The sequence below is a fragment of the Pararge aegeria genome, chromosome Z, assembly GCF_905163445.1.
Source record: "Pararge aegeria chromosome Z, ilParAegt1.1, whole genome shotgun sequence".
NCBI lineage: Eukaryota > Metazoa > Arthropoda > Insecta > Lepidoptera > Nymphalidae > Pararge > Pararge aegeria.
The window spans coordinates 6364010-6383725 of record NC_053208.1 but is presented as its reverse complement, the minus strand read 5'-3'; the positions used below and the strand labels follow the sequence as shown (position 1 = coordinate 6383725).

Sequence of the window (19716 nt, the reverse complement as noted above, 5' to 3'; positions counted from 1 at the left end):
GCTTCGACCGGCCTTCCAGACCGTGGTGCATCTTCGACATCAAAATTGCCGGATCGAAATTTTGCAAACCAGTTCTGGCACTGGCGTACTGTTAACACGCCTTCTCCATACACATCCGTCAATTTTTTTCTCGCTTGGACAGCTTTTTACCTTTTCTGAAGTTAAAAAGTAAAATATGACGAAAATGCTGCTTATTGCTCTCCATATTTAAAAGGGCACCAACCAAAAACTACTGGGTAGAATTAATAGAACTTTTTCACACACAAGCCTTGCAATATCAGCTCTCAAGACATATAATGGTTATGGCGCTTAAGTGTGAAGTTAGTTTCGAAAAAACGTAATTAAGTCCTCTGGCGGGAAAAAACGAAATGACTTTCCGAACAACCTAATATTTTATGGCCGTTTGCCGCCTGACGCCATGAAATAAACCCACTACGACCACACGAAGGTCTCATCCGCCGGCCAACCTACTGAGCACTCCACTTTAAGAACCCGGCATGCAAGCAGTCTAATCGGAATTCGTCAAAGAAGTCTGCGTACGAGGTTTGATAACGGAGTATTCATCTCCGGCTTTGTGGACCTCGGGAGGTTTTTCATATTTATCTCTTTTTTAATATTGTCTTTTTGAACTACTTCCAATTCGTAAGGTGTCCATATGTCAATTGTCATAGAGAAGAGGCGTAAGAAACTCCAGAGCATCATTTTGGTTCTCTAGGCTAGTGAATTTAAGGTATCCTTCCATTCTTTCTCTTAGGCAGAAGTAAGTGGTATTCATTATTTCGAGAACTTTTCGCGTTGTATTTGTTGTATTGTTCGAGCTGTTCCAGAATCTACTCCTTCGGGTTCTAATTTTTATAGGTACTTAGCAATAGTACGCTATCGCTTCATTTGATCCGCATTGACGGGCCGATTGCCGCAGTTGGTAGCCACCCTGCTTTCTGAGCCCAAGGTCGTGGGTTCAATTCCCACAACTGGAAAATGTGTGTGTGATGAGCATGAATGTTTTTCAGTGTCCGGGTGTTTATATGTATATTCTAAGTATTTGTTTATAAAAATATTCGTCAGTCGTTTTACTTACTTTGGGGCTAGATGGCGATGTGTGTATTGTCGTAATATACCGGATGTTTGGTGCATCGTGTGCCAAATCGAATCTGATGATTGGAGGGGTCTTTGGCTATCTCTTCAGCCCTCGTAAAAAAATCTTGCTCAAACGGTTTTTTTTATACTGATTTTAAATTGTTTTTTTAAAAATTGTAAAAATTCTACATTTAAATTTTAATAAAAAATAAAGTTGTTAAGTATTAATTAATTTTCTTTTTAATCTTTAATTTGTAACGTTTTACGCTTCTTTTGAAACTAGAATTACACGCCAGCAACATCTAGTTTTTGTTTTACAGCCCCGCAAAGTTTTTTTTACGTAAAAAAATAAGCTTGAACGTCAACTTTCGGTTTTAATAAAAAAAAAACTAAAAGTGATCATGTTCTTCCAATTTTTTTAAAACATCTCTGGACTGTCCCCTTTCTAATGGTGTGCAATATGCCATGAAAAGTAATTAGTAACATCACTAATTTTCAAATTTTCTAAACTTAGTCACAATTTTCTAATATTCAACAGATGAAAGAAAAACAAGTTTTTGCGTAAATAAAACTCACAAGCAGGTAAAATTTTTAAATTTCGTAGGTTTTACTTGAAATAAAAATAATACATTGCATTTGAAACATTTATTTCATAATTTTTACAAATTCTGCTCAAATTGTTCACCCCTGTTTCGAATGCAGGCCCGACATCTTTGACGTATTGTTACAGTTGTAGTCCGAAGCCGTATTTCGTTCTTAATTGTACCGAAGGCCGCTTCTATGCGTTGTATTAGTACCTCCCTCGTTGGGACTTCTGTGGCGTATACTAGCTCTTTGGCACGTCCCCAGACATAAAAATCTAACGGAGTTAAGTCTGGGGAACGTGGAGGCCATGCAATAGGCCCATCGCGCCCAATCCACGAATTGGGGAACACATTATCGAGGTATTCCCTCACAGTTAAACGCCAATGCGCGGGACAGCCGTCATTTTGAAATACTATGGGCACATCTTCATTAAACACGGGCACCTCGGCCAATAATTCCGGCAGATCATTTTGCAGGAACTCTAAATAATTATCGCCATTTAAGTTATCAGGCAGGTAGTGCGGTCCAATTACCTGATTCCCAATCACTCCTGCCCAAACGTTCACACTAAACCGTCTTTGAAAAGATTGCTGTCTTTTGGCATGTGGGTTTTGCCGTTTCGGTGCCCAATGGTGTAAATTGTGCAAGTTAAGAATCCCTTCTCTGGTAAATTTGGATTCGTCAGTCCACAGTATTCTTTTTAAAAAATCAGGATTATCCACATCTGTGTGTAACAAAAACCGACAAAAGTGCATTCGTCTGTCAAAGTCGCCACCCTCAAGACCTGCAACAACCAAAAATCTTTTTAATTCCCCTTGAGCAGTAATTAATTGCACTAGAAGATTATGGATACCTGCTAAACAAAGGCAACGTCAAACAAAGGTTTTAAATTACGTACCTTGAACCGGAGTCTCGTGGAATGGATATTTTTCGTTTTGTCGAAGGACTTTCCACACTTTCCATATTGAAATATCAAGTTGTGCCGCCACATATCTAATGCTTCTTGTGTCGTCTTCCTCAAAAAGTGCCAGTATTCTCTCGTCCACTTCAACATTATGTCGCACAACATGTCCCCTTGGTTCATGAAAATTGACACTCCCAGTCTCGCGTAAACGTCGGTATGTGTCTTGGAAGACTCTGCGGCCAGGTAATCGTCGACCAGGAAAGCGTTCCTGGTAAAGTCGTTGCGCTGCACGAGCGACACCACGGGCTGCACCATAAACCATTATGATGTCCGCATATTCCTCGTTAGAGTATGTCGTCATTGCAACAACAAAAAAGTCAACAAAGTTTAACAATAACACCAAAAGTAAATAAAACGTAACAAAAAACAACAAAACTTAACGAAAACTAAATAAAAGAATCGTGGAGTACAGTAAGCTAGCACACACGTTAAGCTCCGTCCACACGGCGCGTTGCGTTGCGTTGCGTCGTCGCAACGCAAATATTTTGACGCATAGCCGGCCACACGGGCGCTGCAGCGTTACTATGACGCAGTCAACGTTCCGTCGGCGCAGCGGCGACGCACAGTTGCGGCAAGTATTTTGAAAAAAATTCGCAGTCAGTCTATAGCAAATCATGGATCGGAAAAGACGTCTAGCATTGCTCCTATTACTACGTCACCGCCGAAATCGACGCAAGATCACAAGACGGTACTGGATCAGTCCTTTCATTTCATTAAGAAATCGTGATGGACAGTTTTTTTTTTTAGAATATCGGGAGTTGCTATTAGACGAAAAGAAGTTTTATAATTTTTTTAGAATGAGTGTATCCAGCTTCGAATGTTTATTGAAGTCCTTAGAACCACACATACGAAAAAACTATACTAATATGAGGAATCCAGTGGAACCAGTAGAAATGCTGGGAATCACTTTAAGGTAACTATATAAATATATTTAAGTAATAAAAATATAACAGTTTTTTTGGTTTGTTTAATTAGTAATCAACTCACAAATAATCAGCAATTGTCATAATTTTAAATTTAGACATTATTTAAGAGAGATATCATCCAGTAATTACAAATTAGAAAAATCGTATTCAGTTTCTTCACTTGCTTGAGATGTTTCTGGAGATGTAATTGAATTATTAAAATCAGAAATGTATGTACTTTGAAAATTTGCTGTTTGATACCCATATGGTGGTTGGTGAGACGTTGATGGGCCACTCACATATGATGATGTTTGTCCATACCGCATTTCATCTATAATTTGTATAACTTTACTTTGGAAACGGAGAGTTTCTCGGTCGGAAAATTCTTGAATAGATGGCAATATAGCTCTGAAAAAGGACATATGGCGATTTTCCGGCTCCTTGAGAAGTTTTAGTCCTTCTCTTTCAAACTCATCCATTTGCATTGCCCTTTTGCGCGCGACTGGAACATAGCGCGGAGTGTTGTCTGTGGTAATGTCATCATTTGTAGACGTAGATTCATTGTTGATTTCTCTAGGCGAGTCTAAGCTAGATTCGGTGGCATTTTGTTCCACTTTTCTCAAAAAAAGGAGTTGATTGTATAAATGATACTTCTTCAGTTTCGTAGCGCCCGAGCCCGATTTTGATGCTTCTTTTAATTTTTTTGAATATCTGAAGTAATTATCTTTTACACTTCTCCATTTTTTTATTAAATCATTACCTGCAAAACCAATAGTAAACATGATTTAATAATTTATACATAGTGAATTTCTCGATAAAATTTAATGACATATTCAGATATCGTTAACAAACACTATGTGACCGACTCTGGAATCGTGAAAATATAACAGCTGTTACATACAAAAAGCAATACCTACTGAATCAAAATGTATGCAACAGCTGCTATTTTTTTCGCGATTCCAGAATTAATTGGTTACATAGAGAAAGTTATTTGCTATCGATGTCTGAATATGTCAGTATTTTTTTTCGGGTATCTATCTATCTCATAAATGCATATTATAATAATTATTTTCTTTTCAGATACCTAGGAAGTGGAAATTCAATAACTGATTTACATTTCAAATTCAAACGGGGAAAATCTACTATTGCATATATAATACAAAGAGTTTGTCGTGCTATATGGACCAATCTTCTTCGAGACAACATCCCTGAACTGACAACTGAAAGTTTCCAAACAATAGCGAGGGGTTTTGATGTAAAGGCAAATTTTCCTCAATGTGTTGGTGCCATCGACGGCAAACATATCCGCGTGTGTAATCCTGCAAATAGTGGCTCACTTTTTTTTAATTATAAAGCCTTTTTTTCGATTGTGTTGCTAGCTATTGTGGATTCAAATTACAAATTCGTATTTGTCGACATCGGTGCATACGGAAAAGAATGCGATTCAACCATATTACAAAATTCTAAACTGTACGAGCTAATGATTAACAACAACTTACCACTACCTCAACCCCAGCCACTCTCTGGTAGCAATATACCAACCCCGTATGTATTTGTGGGTGACGAAGCTTTTGGACTGAGCAAACATATTATGCGTCCATATGGCGGTCAAAATCTCGACTTACAACAAAAGGTTTTCAATTACCGTCTAAGCAGAGCCAGAAGATATGTCGAATGCGCTTTTGGGATTATGGCTAACAAATGGCGCATTTTTCACAGACCGATAGACGTGTCCTATGACTTCGCTACTGACATTATAAAAGCATGTTGTGTATTACACAATTTTGTCGCTGATCGAGACGGTTTTAGACAAAGAGATAAATTTGCTATAAGTGTTGATGAATTTCTCCCAATACAACCCGTACATGAAGAACAGACAGCACCGAATGTCATAAGACAGCAATATGCGACCTATTTTATGACTAGAGGAACTCTGCCTTGGCAGCTAAATAAGGTATAATTGTATTATGAGGGTTTTCAAGATTTTCTTGCACCGCCAATTCCGCGATCAGTAAAAAAATAATATTTTATACCTACTCAGCGTAGTCTAGGTTAGTTTTGAGCTAAGTAATAAAATAGTACTCACGCTAATCTAAATTCCCTAAGTTTTAAAATTTTAGAGTGTCGAGATATTAATTGAGTAGTCCACTTTCAAACCCCGTTAAGTTTATGCAGCAATTAATTGAGAAAACTAATTAAAATGTTTAGACTTAAAATTACGATATTAAGATGCATTTTTTTGTGTATTACATGAACTTAGTAGCACATCGAATTAAATTATGTTAGCAAATAAAATCACTCTTTCATAATAATCATTTAATTTGCATTTTAAAATTAAACATAGCTAGTTTTGCAAAAGATTTTTTAACATAGATAGTTTTGCAGTTGTATGCAATCAACATAGGCAGTTTTGAAATAATCAAATATAAGCTTCTATTTTCCTCTACTCTTAAGAAATTACAATTTTTATCTATTATTACACTCTTAAGTCTATTTCTTCGTGTATTATGGTTTCTTCATTATCAGTCTCTTCTATAACAGTCTCATTTGGTTCTTCTTGAAGAAAATTGTAATATTGTAAATAATCGTAAGAAGCCCAATCTTCACCGAAATGTTTTTTCAAAAGATTTCGCACATCATTTAACTTTACTGGTTTTACTGGAACTCCAACATTCATCATAACGGGCACAATATTTTCGAATGATTTGCCTCTTTTGCAAACGTTGCCATAATTTATTACCTCAGATACATAATTAGGTTCCCCTTTAATGGCAATTCTATTATTTTTATCCTTTCTTAAAAAGAATCTTTTAGAGGCATTAAATTGAAAGTGCCAAGATCCAGGTAACTTAAGTACGTTTTTAACGCTTGATTTCCAATCATAAAAATGGAAGTCGCTGCCTAGTCTGAGAACCGTACCATACTTTTTAAAAATATCAAAATATGTCTGGGGTTCCACAATGACTTCTAAAGGACGTATTTCTCTTTCGATATTTCCAAATACACGGTCGGGGGGCAAAAATGAATGCCCCACTACAGGGAATATCAGCGTAAGTTTCTTGATGTGACGTGGAGCTTTTGTTTTTAGCCAATATGCCAACATTCCCAAAACGATTGAGTTTTTATTTTGCCCCCCACAACCGTCGCAAAATAATTTAATATGACTAACAGTGTCTTCAAAATTGGTATTCATTAGCCGATGAAATACCGCCGAAGCAATCTGATTAGATCCTTTCTTTGCCTCAGTTTCCAACCACGTGTAAATAAATGTGTTTAAACAGTTTTGAGCCCCACGAGATGGCCCTTGACATACTGTTAAGTTATACGTATACAATTGTCGGCTAAAGTAGGCACTCTGGTCTGGTACTTTTGGTAAAACCAAATTCTTTTGACAGTCAAAAGAGAAAATTATTTCGTTGTCGCCTTGTGTTTTGAGGCTAGTGTAAAAGCATTTGGCCTTTAGCTTGTGAATACGAAGCTGAGCTATTTGCAGCTGTTTTTTTGCTGTGTCGCGTTCTCTTTTAATAACTTCTTTTAATTGAATGCATTTAGAACATGCATCTGTAGCGGGAGACTTAAAACTCAAATTAAAGTACTTGTTAAAGATACGTCGGAAAAATTCATATCTCACTGACACATTCTGAGCGTCATCGTTGTAAAGTTTATGCAATTTTTTTATACTTAGATCGCTGCTCAGATATTGCACAGTAGATCTTCCTCTAACATAATGTGATTCCAAAGCTTCAAGTCCCTTTATAAACGATTTTACGGATTCTGTGCGATCAGAATACAGATTGGACTTTCTATTACCTCCTCTTCTTTCTTTCGGCATTGCCATCGTGATTAAATGCTGTTTACAAATTCTTTGAATTCTGTCCCTAGAGATTCCCAGAATTGTGGTCATTGCTTTTTGACACACCTTAATTAATTTGACGCGGCGTCTTCCAGCCAAATTTTCGTGCTTTGGTATAAAATAGCATATAGTCTGGGATTTTCTCTTTCCTTCTTTTTTAGGAGTTTGCGCTGTACAGTATTTTAATAAAAAAGTATCTTGGGTGACTTTAACTGAAGTTGAATAAAAATTCCGATGAAATTTACTGTAGTCTTGAACCGTTAAGTCGTTACACTTGTATCCCTGTTTTGAATTTCCATGTACACATTGTGGTATAACTGGCAGTCCCTTAGGCATATGTCTAAAACAAAACAGATAGGCACATTAATAAATAACAATAGAGCAAAAAAATCCCCAGCAAATAACCAGGTATCTATCCTATTTACAAAAGGTAACCATAAAATAATAATCTTACCGTTTCGACTTCTCAAGTTCTCTCTTCCATGTAGATTTATCAGCTATCTTTTTACGTCCTCTTCTGTTTGGTGCCAAAACAACTTCTTGTTCTTGATACTCCATGATAATTTTAATAGAAAATACCTCGTTTTTAAAAGCCTGCAGTATCTGAAGAAAGCAACGCGTGCATGCACTTCGACAGTATTATGCGTACTGGCACTCAAGATGGCGGCTTTTGCAAAAGTCACCACGCAACTTAGCGTCGTTTGCAAGTTAATACAAACTTAGCGATTTTTGAAAGTGGACTGCCGATCAACATAACGACTTTTGCAAAAGTATTGAGATTTCAATCCCATTTTATTCTTATCATAGCGAGTTTTAACACAGTATATTAAATGCTGACGTTAATATTTTAAATCCTTAACCGATTGGCGCCATTGGATAAAAAATGTTTTTTTTTTAACATAACGTGGTTTGCAAGTGGACTACTCAATTTTGTACTGATCGCGGAATTGGCGGTGCAAGAAAATCTTGAAAGCCCTCTTAAATAAAAAAAACATAAATATCTGTACTGTGAACTCACCAACTTTATTTTTTCGTTCAGCTGTGAAATTCTCGTAATCAGGAAATAAAACTTTTGATATGTCTTCCCAGGCTTTTGTTTTTAAATTTTTATTTTTAAAATCTACGTTTGACTTGTCCCATATAATTTCCCTTTCCTGTATCAATGTAATCAAGTAATCTATGTCAATTTCTTCAATGGTATTCATTTTACCCTGCAAATAAAACTAATTACCCTGCAAATAAAACTAAATACAAAAACGTAAACGTAAAACGAAATGAGCTTCCGTGTATCCTCTCTGTCAACGCACAAGCAACTGAGCGCTGACGCTCCGACGTCGCACGAGTAAACCCCCTCCCGCTTCGTCTCGGGGGCTGCTGTCCGTCATGTGTGCGTTGCGACGACGCAGCGCGCCGTGTGAACACCTTGGTTATTTGTATGTAAAACAACGCAGTGGTAGCGCTGCGTCGACGCAACGCTGACGCAACGCGCCGTGTGGACTGGCTCTTAGGCAGCAGAGGCAGTGATGTCTCGACTAAAAAATAAGATGGCCGCCGTGTCGACGCGACGCGGGGCCCGTTCGCGATTGGTTCAAACAGGTTTGCACTATGCAAGAAAGGAATAGAAGATAGATTTCGCTTCACTAGAGTGAAAAAACTATTTTTGCCTGTTTAAACGAACAACGGGCGTATAACTTTATGAAAGAGACAGAAAATGTCATCTGCCTTGTGAATTGTGAGTGTTATTTACGCAAACCCTTGTTTTTCTTTCACCTGTTGAATATTAGAAAATTGCGACCAAGTTTAGAAAATTTGAAAATTAGTGATGTTACTAATTACTTTTCATGGCATATTGCACACCATTAGAAAGGGGACAGTCCAGAGATGTTTTAAAAAAATTGGAAGAACATGATCACTTTTAGTTTTTTTTTTATTAAAACCGAAAGTTGACGTTCAAGCTTATTTTTTTACGTAAAAAAAACTTTGCGGGGCTGTAAAACAAAAACTAGATGTTGCTGGCGTGTAATTCTAGTTTCAAAAGAAGCGTAAAACGTTACAAATTAAAGATTAAAAAGAAAATTAATTAATACTTAACAACTTTATTTTTTATTAAAATTTAAATGTAGAATTTTTACAATTTTTAAAAAAACAATTTAAAATCAGTATAAAAAAAACCGTTTGAGCAAGATTTTTTTACGAGGGCTGAAGAGATAGCCAAAGACCCCTCCAATCATCAGATTCGATTTGGCACACGATGCACCAAACATCCTGTATTTATTATTTATTATTGCTGAATAACTGCGGGTGGTAATTATTTATCCAAGCATCTTCCTCTTGTTTCTTGAGTAAACAAATTCTCGCTCCATTACGGATACTATACGTGTCTCATGTCTTGCCGCGGAAAATTGAATCGACATGTTATGGAGGTATTATTTTTTTGCAAGTTTGTATGTGACGATGAACCTGAAATAAGTTGAAGGTGTAAATGGATATTTTGGTTTTTTGGATCTATGTACTAAGGGTTTCTATTAACCTTTTATCTATTTTATGGCCGTTTGCCGCCTGACGCCATGAAATAAACCCACTACGACCACACGAAGGTCTCATCCGCCGGCCAACCTACTGAGCACTCCACTTTAAGTACCCGGCATGCAAGCAGTCTAATCGGAATTCGTCAAAGAAGTCTGCGTACGAGGTTTGATAACGGAGTATTCATCTCCGGCTTTGTGGACCTCGGGAGGTTTTTCATATTTATCTCTTTTTTAATATTGTCTTTTTGAACTACTTCCAATTCGTAAGGTAAGGGTTTCTATTAACCTTTTATCTATTTTATGGCCGTTTTCCGCCTGACGCCATGAAATAAACCCACTACGACCACACGAAGGTCTCATCCGCCGGCCAACCTACTGAGCACTCTACTTTAAGTACCCGGCATGCAAGCAGTCTACTCCGAATACGTCAAAGAAGTCTGCGTACGAGGTTTGATAACGGAGTATTCATCATCTCTTTTTTGATATTGTCTTTTTGAACCACTTCCAATTCGTAAGGTGTCCATATGTCAATTGTCATTGAGAAGAGGCGTAAGAAACTCCATAGCATCATTTTGGTTCTCTAGGCTAGTGAATTTAAAGTATCCTTCCATTCTTTCACTTTGGCAGAAGTAAGTGGTATTCATTATTTCGAGGGCTTTTAGATCAGTTTGATTGCCACTATTTCTTTTTTAATACATACATCAAATACTAAAGATAATAACTTGTTCGTTCTCTGTACGTAGGGTGTCTAGCTTTTATCTATTGTATGGCCGTTTGTCACCTGAAGTCAAGGACGTATAATCACAATGCTTACACGTGGGGCTTTTCCGCCGCCCATCCTACTGAGCACTCCACCGTAAGTACCCAGCACGCGAGCAGTCTCTACTCCGAATATGTCGAAGAAGCCTGCGTGCGGAGTATCCATCTCCGGCTTAGTGCTCCTCGGGAGGTATTCTATTTCCCTCCTACCCTTTTGAGGTTTGATCCACCATTGAGCGTTTCCCTATCCGCCACCTCGAGATGCGTCCTCTAGGGAATCAGGCTACCCCGAGGGTTCATAACATTGTTATTATTTTTTAAATTTATTTTACGGCCATGTATTCAAGTCCTTTAAGGCCTTTAAAAAAATATTACAGTTTAGCTTCAAACTAAGTAATTATCATTTTCTTTGAAACATTACAATTAACTTAAATCTTACAATTTTTCTACACTATTACAAATAAAAGCAAAAATAGGCTTAAAATATAAACTATTTCTTAATAAGTTTTTAATGTGGCGGGGATCACTCGTTTTATGTTGGTTTTCAGTGTTAATACTGTCTATTTCACTGACTAATATTAATGTCTGAACACTAAAAGCTGAACAACTGAATATAATAGGATTCACGTCAGCTTCCTCATTTTCGCAGTACTTGCATTTTTTACTTTTATATATCTTTATTCTATGAAGGTGTTGCGTACTTTAGTTCCTCCAGATGGTTGTAGGTAAGTGAAACTCACGATGGTTGGTAACTGAGTATAATTCATCGTCAAACCTAGCCTAATTTATACAAAATTGTCCTAATATTACAACCAATAAAATAATCTATTTAAAAACTAACCAATCCGAAAACAGCAATTCTTAACCAATACGAGGTTTGATAACGGAGTATTCATCTCCGGCTTTGTGGTCCTCGGGAGGTTTTTCATAAATTCATATTCATAATTCATATTCATCTCTTTTTTAATATTGTCTTTTTGAACTACTTCCGATTCGTAAGGTAAGGGTTTCTATTAACCTTTTATCTATTTTATGGCCGTTTGCCGCCTGACGCCATGAAATAAACCCACTACGACCACAAGAAGGTCTCATCCGCCGGCCAACCTACTGAGCACTCCACTTTAAGTACCCGGCATGCAAGCAGTCTACTCGGAATTCGTCAAAGAAGTCTGTGTACGAGGTTTGATAACGGAGTATTCATCTCCGGCTTTGTGGACCTCGGGAGGTTTTTCATATTTATCTCTTTTTTAATATTGTCTTTTTGAACTACTTCCAATTCGTAAGGTGTCCATATGTCAATTGTCATAGAGAAGAGGCGTAAGAAACTCCAGAGCATCATTTTGGTTCTCTAGGCTAGTGAATCTAAAGTATCCTTCCATTCTTTCACTTAGGCAGAAGTAAGTGGTATTCATTATTTCGAGAACTTTTCGCGTTGTATTTGTTGTATTGTTCGACCTGTTCCAGAATCTACTCCTTCGGGTTCTAATTTTTATAGGTACTTAGCAATAGTACGCTATCGCTTCATTTGATCCGCATTGACGGGCCGATTGCCGCAGTTGGTAGCCACCCTGCTTTCTGAGCCCAAGGTCGTGGGTTCAATTCCCACAACTGGAAAATGTGTGTGTGATGAGCATGAATGTTTTTCAGTGTCCGGGTGTTTATATGTATATTCTAAGTATTTATTTATAAAAATATTCGTCAGTCGTTTTACTTACTTTGGGGCTAGATGGCGATGTGTGTATTGTCGTAATATATTTATTATTTATTATTGCTGAATAACTGCGGGTGGTAATTATTTATCCAAGCATCTTCCTCTTGTTTCTTGAGTAAACAAATTCTCGCTCCATTACGGATACTATACGTGTCTCATGTCTTGCCGCGGAAAATTGAATCGACATGTTATGGAGGTATTATTTTTTTGCAAGTTTGTGTGTGACGATGAACCTGAAATAAGTTGAAGGTCTAAATGGATATTTTGGTTTTTTGGATCTATGTACTAAGGGTTTCTATTAACCTTTTATCTATTTTATGGCCGTTTGCCGCCTGACGCCATGAAATAAACCCACTACGACCACACGAAGGTCTCATCCGCCGGCCAACCTACTGAGCACTCTACTTTAAGTACCCGGCATGCAAGCAGTCTACTCCGAATACGTCAAAGAAGTCTGCGTACGAGGTTTGATAACGGAGTATTCATCATCTCTTTTTTGATATTGTCTTTTTGAACTACTTCCAATTCGTAAGGTGTCCATATGTCAATTGTCATAGAGAAGAGGCGTAAGAAACTCCAGAGCATCATTTTGGTTCTCTAGGCTAGTGAATTTAAGGTATCCTTCCATTCTTTCTCTTAGGCAGAAGTAAGTGGTATTCATTATTTCGAGAACTTTTCGCGTTGTATTTGTTGTATTGTTCGAGCTGTTCCAGAATCTACTCCTTCGGGTTCTAATTTTTATAGGTACTTAGCAATAGTACGCTATCGCTTCATTTGATCCGCATTGACGGGCCGATTGCCGCAGTTGGTAGCCACCCTGCTTTCTGAGCCCAAGGTCGTGGGTTCAATTCCCACAACTGGAAAATGTGTGTGTGATGAGCATGAATGTTTTTCAGTGTCCGGGTGTTTATATGTATATTCTAAGTATTTATTTATAAAAATATTCGTCAGTCGTTTTACTTACTTTGGGGCTAGATGGCGATGTGTGTATTGTCGTAATATATTTATTATTTATTATTGCTGAATAACTGCGGGTGGTAATTATTTATCCAAGCATCTTCCTCTTGTTTCTTGAGTAAACAAATTCTCGCTCCATTACGGATACTATACGTGTCTCATGTCTTGCCGCGGAAAATTGAATCGACATGTTATGGAGGTATTATTTTTTTGCAAGTTTGTGTGTGACGATGAACCTGAAATAAGTTGAAGGTCTAAATGGATATTTTGGTTTTTTGGATCTATGTACTAAGGGTTTCTATTAACCTTTTATCTATTTTATGGCCGTTTGCCGCCTGACGCCATGAAATAAATCCACTACGACCACACGAAGGTCTCATACGCCGGCCAACCTACTGAGCACTCCACTTTAAGTACCCGGCATGCAAGCAGTCTAATCGGAATTCGTCAAAGAAGTCTGCGTACGAGGTTTGATAACGGAGTATTCATCTCCGGCTTTGTGGACCTCGGGAGGTTTTTCATATTTATCTCTTTTTTAATATTGTCTTTTTGAACTACTTCCAATTCGTAAGGTGTCCATATGTCAATTGTCATAGAGAAGAGGCGTAAGAAACTCCAGAGCATCATTTTGGTTCTCTAGGCTAGTGAATCTAAAGTATCCTTCCATTCTTTCACTTAGGCAGAAGTAAGTGGTATTCATTATTTCGAGAACTTTTCGCGTTGTATTTGTTGTATTGTTCGAGCTGTTCCAGAATCTACTCCTTCGGGTTCTAATTTTTATAGGTACTTAGCAATAGTACGCTATCGCTTCATTTGATCCGCATTGACGGGCCGATTGCCGCAGTTGGTAGCCACCCTGCTTTCTGAGCCCAAGGTCGTGGGTTCAATTCCCACAACTGGAAAATGTGTGTGTGATGAGCATGAATGTTTTTCAGTGTCCGGGTGTTTATATGTATATTCTAAGTATTTATTTATAAAAATATTCGTCAGTCGTTTTACTTACTTTGGGGCTAGATGGCGATGTGTGTATTGTCGTAATATATTTATTATTTATTATTGCTGAATAACTGCGGGTGGTAATTATTTATCCAAGCATCTTCCTCTTGTTTCTTGAGTAAACAAATTCTCGCTCCATTACGGATACTATACGTGTCTCATGTCTTGCCGCGGAAAATTGAATCGACATGTTATGGAGGTATTATTTTTTTGCAAGTTTGTGTGTGACGATGAACCTGAAATAAGTTGAAGGTCTAAATGGATATTTTGGTTTTTTGGATCTATGTACTAAGGGTTTCTATTAACCTTTTATCTATTGGGTTGTTCGGAAAGTCATTTCGTTTGTTTTGGGGAACATGAAAGACAGTTTTCGTATAATGAATAAATATTTTATTAAATTATATATTGGCCATTCTGGTCCAACACCTTTTGCCATCTTTCTGGCAGTAACATAATTCCCCTCTCATAAAAGTTTTTGTTCTTGCTGGCAAAAAACTCGTCCAGGTGGTTTTTGACATCTTCATTTGAGGTAAAGGTTTTGCCATCCAAAAAATTTTGCAGGGACCGGAACAAATAGTAGTCGGAAGGCGCCAGATCTGGAGAATATGGTGGATGTTGCAGTACGTCCCATTCAAGCTGTAAAAGTTTTTAGCGAGTGACCAAACTTGTGTGAGGTCTCGCATTATCCTGGTGGAACACTACACCCTTCCTGTTGATTAATTCGGGCCTCTTCTCTTTAAGTGAATCATTCAATTTGTCCAGCTGATGACAATAGACTTCTGAATTAATCGTTGTATTGTCCGGCAAAAGCTCAAAAAAAACGATTCCTTTGACATCCCACCAAACGGAGAGCATCACCTTTTTTTGGTGAATGTTGGCTTTTGACACGCTTTGAGCCGGTTCATCTTTTCTGCTCCATGACCTCTTGCGTTTAACATTGTTGTATACAACCCATTTTTCGTCCCCAGTAATAATCCGCTTCAAAAATGGATCATTTTCTAGACGTTTGAGGAGCGAATCACACGCGTCAACACGACGACACAAATTTCGCTCGGTAAGGACATGGGGCACCCACACATCGAGCTTCGAGGTTAAGTCCATGCCTTTCAAATGGCCATAAACAGTTGAATTCGACAAATTTAACCTCTCACCGATCTCTCGTGTGGTGATTCGCCGATTTGCATCAACTAATGCCTTTATCGCATCTTTGTCAGCTTCGACCGGCCTTCCAGACCGTGGTGCATCTTCGACATCAAAATTGCCGGATCGAAATTTTGCAAACCAGTTCTGGCACTGGCGTACTGTTAACACGCCTTCTCCATACACATCCGTCAATTTTTTTCTCGCTTGGACAGCATTTTTACCTTTTCTGAAGTTAAAAAGTAAAATATGACGAAAATGCTGCTTATTGCTCTCCATATTTAAAAGGGCACCAACCAAAAACTACTGGGTAGAATTAATAGAACTTTTTCACACACAAGCCTTGCAATATCAGCTCTCAAGACATATAATGGTTATGGGGCTTAAGTGTGAAGTTAGTTTCGAAAAAACGTAATTAAGTCCTCTGGCGGGAAAAAACGAAATGACTTTCCGAACAACCTAATATTTTATGGCCGTTTGCCGCCTGACGCCATGAAATAAACCCACTACGACCACACGAAGGTCTCATCCGCCGGCCAACCTACTGAGCACTCCACTTTAAGAACCCGGCATGCAAGCAGTCTAATCGGAATTCGTCAAAGAAGTCTGCGTACGAGGTTTGATAACGGAGTATTCATCTCCGGCTTTGTGGACCTCGGGAGGTTTTTCATATTTATCTCTTTTTTAATATTGTCTTTTTGAACTACTTCCAATTCGTAAGGTGTCCATATGTCAATTGTCATAGAGAAGAGGCGTAAGAAACTCCAGAGCATCATTTTGGTTCTCTAGGCTAGTGAATTTAAGGTATCCTTCCATTCTTTCTCTTAGGCAGAAGTAAGTGGTATTCATTATTTCGAGAACTTTTCGCGTTGTATTTGTTGTATTGTTCGAGCTGTTCCAGAATCTACTCCTTCGGCCGGGTTCCCACTATGCCGGACCGGCAGATCTGCCGGAAACCGGACACCGGACAGAGTGTTCACATTTAAAGCACCTCAGTTGAATTTGGACCTGTGCCCACAATGGACGACGAAATTGTTGTGTTGTGGTGGTGGTGGTACAGAAGGCAAAATAAAAGAAGAAAGTATTGGGTACATCCTATTTTACGGGAAAGATTTACACTAGGGACATTTGAAACATTGATGGGTGAACTTAGAAGTGACGGATCAAAGTTCTTCAATTATTTTCGAATGACAACAACCACTTTTGACGATTTACTGGGACGACTTTCACCAGGCATAAGAGTACGAAATACAAGTTTTAGAGAATGTATTTGCCCAGAACAAAGATTGGCCATTTGTTTAAGGTAAAGTGTGTGTGTGTGTTCTTTTGACAATAAATAATTATTAATTAAAAATGCAAATTAGTCACTTAAGTATTTATTTGTACTCAAATTTAAAACCCTTCAAAATCTAAATATTCTGACTCTTGGGAGTATATGGAATGAGTAGATGCTGTTGGCGAAACTGGATTCACTGGAATTTGGGAAGAAGTTGATGGTATAGGTGTTGTAGAGTATCCAGAGTGTTGATCTTGCGTAGGTGTCGCCTGTTGATTAGGATGTGTGTAGTATCCAGAGCGAGTATACTGATCTGGTCCGGTCATCTGATTATAATGACGCCAATGTCCGTAATTCTCTCTCTCATAATTCCTACTTTTAATTTTTTGCAACATTGTCAGGACGCTGGCTTGAAATTCTAAAGTCTCTTCGATAGTTAAAGTGTTCAAGACTGGTATAATGCCTTTGAAAAAAGAAAGATGATGGTTTTCTTTTTCTGGGTTCATTCTGGAATCCAAAAACTTTGACATCTTCTCATTTACTTCTTTATTATCAATTGTTCTTTTATCTTTAATTAAAGATGAACGAAAATCTGATTCCATGCCTACTTCAGTCTCGGTTCTTGCTTTTTTTGAACCCGACTCATGAGGCGGTCGAGGTTCGGAGACCTTTTTCAAAAACATTAATTGCTCGTGATATAAATAATTTCGTGTCTTTTTGGCCGAAGATCCAGATTTAGACTCATCTTTTTGTTTTTTCACCGTCTTAAGCCATGAATCTCGTATATTATTCCATTTAGTTGAAACCAGTTTTCCTGAAATAAATAAAAAAATATCAGAATTGAATTTATTTATTGGTGACATATAATGTAATATGTAGTAACAAAATATACTTTTTTCAGATATTTAGCTTCAGGATGTTCATTCAAAGAAATACATTACTCATACAGAGTAGGCGTTTCGACAATAAGTAAAATAATAAAAGAAATGAGCAACGTCATTTGGGAAAGCCTACAGACAGATTTTCTTAAGCTGCCTGATACTGAGAGAGAATGGGAGGACATCGCTTTAAGATTCGAAAGAAAAGCCAACTTTCCTCACTGTATTGGAGCAGTAGATGGCAAACATATTAGAATTTTGAAGCCAGCCAAGAGTGGTTCTATGTTCTTTAATTACAAGGAATATTATTCTTTTGTATTAATGGCAATTGTCGATTCAGAGTACCGATTTATTTTTATCAGTGTGGGCTCGTATGGCAAGGAATGCGATTCCACTATATTAAAGGATAGTATATTTTGGAAAAAAATCAATGATGGTACTTTAAATGTACCAAAGCCTCGACCACTTCATACAAACATGCACGAGGAATTACCGTTTATACTAGTTGGCGATGAAGGCTTTGCTTTAACACCTAATCTCCTACGTCCATATGGAGGTACACATTTGAATAATGATAAAAAGATTTTTAACTATAGATTAAGTCGAGCACGAAGGTACGTTGAGTGCGCTTTTGGTATTCTAGCAAATAAGTGGCGAATACTCCATCGGCCTATAGATCTGAACGTAGACACAGCAATTAAAGTAATTAAAGCTTGTACAGTCTTACATAATTTTGTTAGAGAAAAAGACGGTATAAATTTTGAAAGTTACCAAAATATAGAAAATGGACAAGAACAAGAAACGAGACCCGTGGATCGAAATGGGTCGACTCGAGGTGGCCCTAATGCCAATGCTATACGAACAGCATTTACTAATTATTTTGTTTCGGATATTGGTTCCGTTCCGTGGCAGGCAGCAGCTATAAATTAAAATTTGTGAATGCATTTTTATCAATAAAAATATTTAAAAAACTCACCGTACTGTTTTCTTTCTTTTTCTTCCAGTTCATCGAAGTTTGGTTTCAGTATTAAACATACTTCACGCCATGCTGCTAACTTTAAGTTTTTGTCTTTATAGACATCTTCGGTCTTGTCCCACAGAACAGGTCTCTCTTGGACAAGCGTAATTAAAGTTTCTATTTGTATGTCGCTCATGCTACACGTCTACTTTACTCAGAAAATGCGAGCCGAATGAAGTGCGGGGAGAACGGGCGGGGCGGGGCGGGGAACGCGGGTCGAACTGGTTCACATTATTCCGGTCCGGTGATTTTGCCGGCATTTTGTAGTGACAAAACGCTCGGTAAAAATGCCGGGCTCGGCGAAAAAGCCAGACTCGGGATCATGTGAATAGCTTCATACAATTTGTACCGCCACTAGGCCTTCCGGCAATTTTACCGGACCGGGAGATCTGCCGGTCCGGCATAGTGGGAACCCGGCCTTCGGGTTCTAATTTTTATAGGTACTTAGCAATAGTACGCTATCGCTTCATTTGATCCGCATTGACGGGCCGATTGCCGCAGTTGGTAGCCACCCTGCTTTCTGAGCCCAAGGTCGTGGGTTCAATTCCCACAACTGGAAAATGTGTGTGTGATGAGCATGAATGTTTTTCAGTGTCCGGGTGTTTATATGTATATTCTAAGTATTTATTTATAAAAATATTCGTCAGTCGTTTTACTTACTTTGGGGCTAGATGGCGATGTGTGTATTGTCGTAATATATTTATTATTTATTATTGCTGAATAACTGCGGGTGGTAATTATTTATCCAAGCATCTTCCTCTTGTTTCTTGAGTAAACAAATTCTCGCTCCATTACGGATACTATACGTGTCTCATGTCTTGCCGCGGAAAATTGAATCGACATGTTATGGAGGTATTATTTTTTTGCAAGTTTGTATGTGACGATGAACCTGAAATAAGTTGAAGGTCTAAATGGATATTTTGGTTTTTTGGATCTATGTACTAAGGGTTTCTATTAACCTTTTATCTATTTTATGGCCGTTTGCCGCCTGACGCCATGAAATAAACCCACTACGACCACACGAAGGTCTCATCCGCCGGCCAACCTACTGAGCACTCCACTTTTAGGG

At 38.0% G+C, this 19716-nt stretch overlaps 4 protein-coding genes across 5 annotated transcripts; 2 read left to right on the top strand and 2 right to left on the bottom strand.

The window, feature by feature from the left end:
- Positions 1 to 3127: 3127 nt before the first annotated feature.
- Positions 3128 to 8121, top strand: LOC120636477 (protein ALP1-like). Of its 2 annotated transcripts, XM_039907976.1 has the most exons (3): positions 3128 to 3197; positions 3423 to 3539; positions 4612 to 8121. In XM_039907976.1, exons 1-3 carry the CDS (start codon positions 3151 to 3153, stop codon positions 5489 to 5491), a joined length of 1044 nt encoding a protein of 347 aa, XP_039763910.1. In that variant the 5' UTR covers positions 3128 to 3150; the 3' UTR covers positions 5492 to 8121. The 2 variants fall into 2 exon arrangements, with proteins under 2 accessions (XP_039763910.1, XP_039763909.1); XM_039907975.1 differs by lacking the exon at positions 3128 to 3197 and having other exon boundaries at positions 3225 to 3539.
- On the bottom strand, positions 3575 to 8875 carry LOC120636481. Its single transcript, XM_039907981.1, has 2 exons — positions 8403 to 8875; positions 3575 to 4291 (listed from the first exon to the last, which is right to left on the bottom strand). The coding sequence occupies exons 1-2, from the start codon at positions 8587 to 8589 to the stop codon at positions 3678 to 3680; spliced, it is 801 nt and encodes a 266-aa protein (XP_039763915.1). The 5' UTR covers positions 8590 to 8875; the 3' UTR covers positions 3575 to 3677.
- A 7513-nt stretch (positions 8876 to 16388) lies between these two features.
- LOC120636474 (protein ALP1-like) lies at positions 16389 to 18604 on the top strand. Its single transcript, XM_039907972.1, has 2 exons — positions 16389 to 16778; positions 17653 to 18604. Exons 1-2 carry the CDS (start codon positions 16495 to 16497, stop codon positions 18557 to 18559), a joined length of 1191 nt encoding a protein of 396 aa, XP_039763906.1. The 5' UTR covers positions 16389 to 16494; the 3' UTR covers positions 18560 to 18604.
- On the bottom strand, positions 16836 to 19066 carry LOC120636480. Its single transcript, XM_039907980.1, has 2 exons — positions 18606 to 19066; positions 16836 to 17565 (listed from the first exon to the last, which is right to left on the bottom strand). The coding sequence occupies exons 1-2, from the start codon at positions 18781 to 18783 to the stop codon at positions 16868 to 16870; spliced, it is 876 nt and encodes a 291-aa protein (XP_039763914.1). The 5' UTR covers positions 18784 to 19066; the 3' UTR covers positions 16836 to 16867.
- Between the last annotated feature and the right edge of the window lie 650 nt (positions 19067 to 19716).

Excerpts from the sequence above, each read along its gene's own strand:
- LOC120636477 (XM_039907975.1), top strand. The coding sequence starts at position 3,241 with ATGGATCGGAAAAGACGTCTAGCATTGCTCCTATTACTACGTCACCGC. Across the intron at positions 3,540-4,611 it reads ATGCTGGGAATCACTTTAAG|ATACCTAGGAAGTGGAAATT; the intron begins GTAACTATATAA and ends TTTTCTTTTCAG.
- LOC120636481 (XM_039907981.1), bottom strand. The coding sequence starts at position 8,589 with ATGAATACCATTGAAGAAATTGACATAGATTACTTGATTACATTGATA. Across the intron at positions 4,292-8,402 it reads TGAACGAAAAAATAAAGTTG|GTAATGATTTAATAAAAAAA; the intron begins GTGAGTTCACAG and ends TTGGTTTTGCAG.
- LOC120636474 (XM_039907972.1), top strand. The coding sequence starts at position 16,495 with ATGGACGACGAAATTGTTGTGTTGTGGTGGTGGTGGTACAGAAGGCAA. Across the intron at positions 16,779-17,652 it reads AGATTGGCCATTTGTTTAAG|ATATTTAGCTTCAGGATGTT; the intron begins GTAAAGTGTGTG and ends TACTTTTTTCAG.
- LOC120636480 (XM_039907980.1), bottom strand. The coding sequence starts at position 18,783 with ATGAGCGACATACAAATAGAAACTTTAATTACGCTTGTCCAAGAGAGA. Across the intron at positions 17,566-18,605 it reads AAAAGAAAGAAAACAGTACG|GAAAACTGGTTTCAACTAAA; the intron begins GTGAGTTTTTTA and ends TATTTATTTCAG.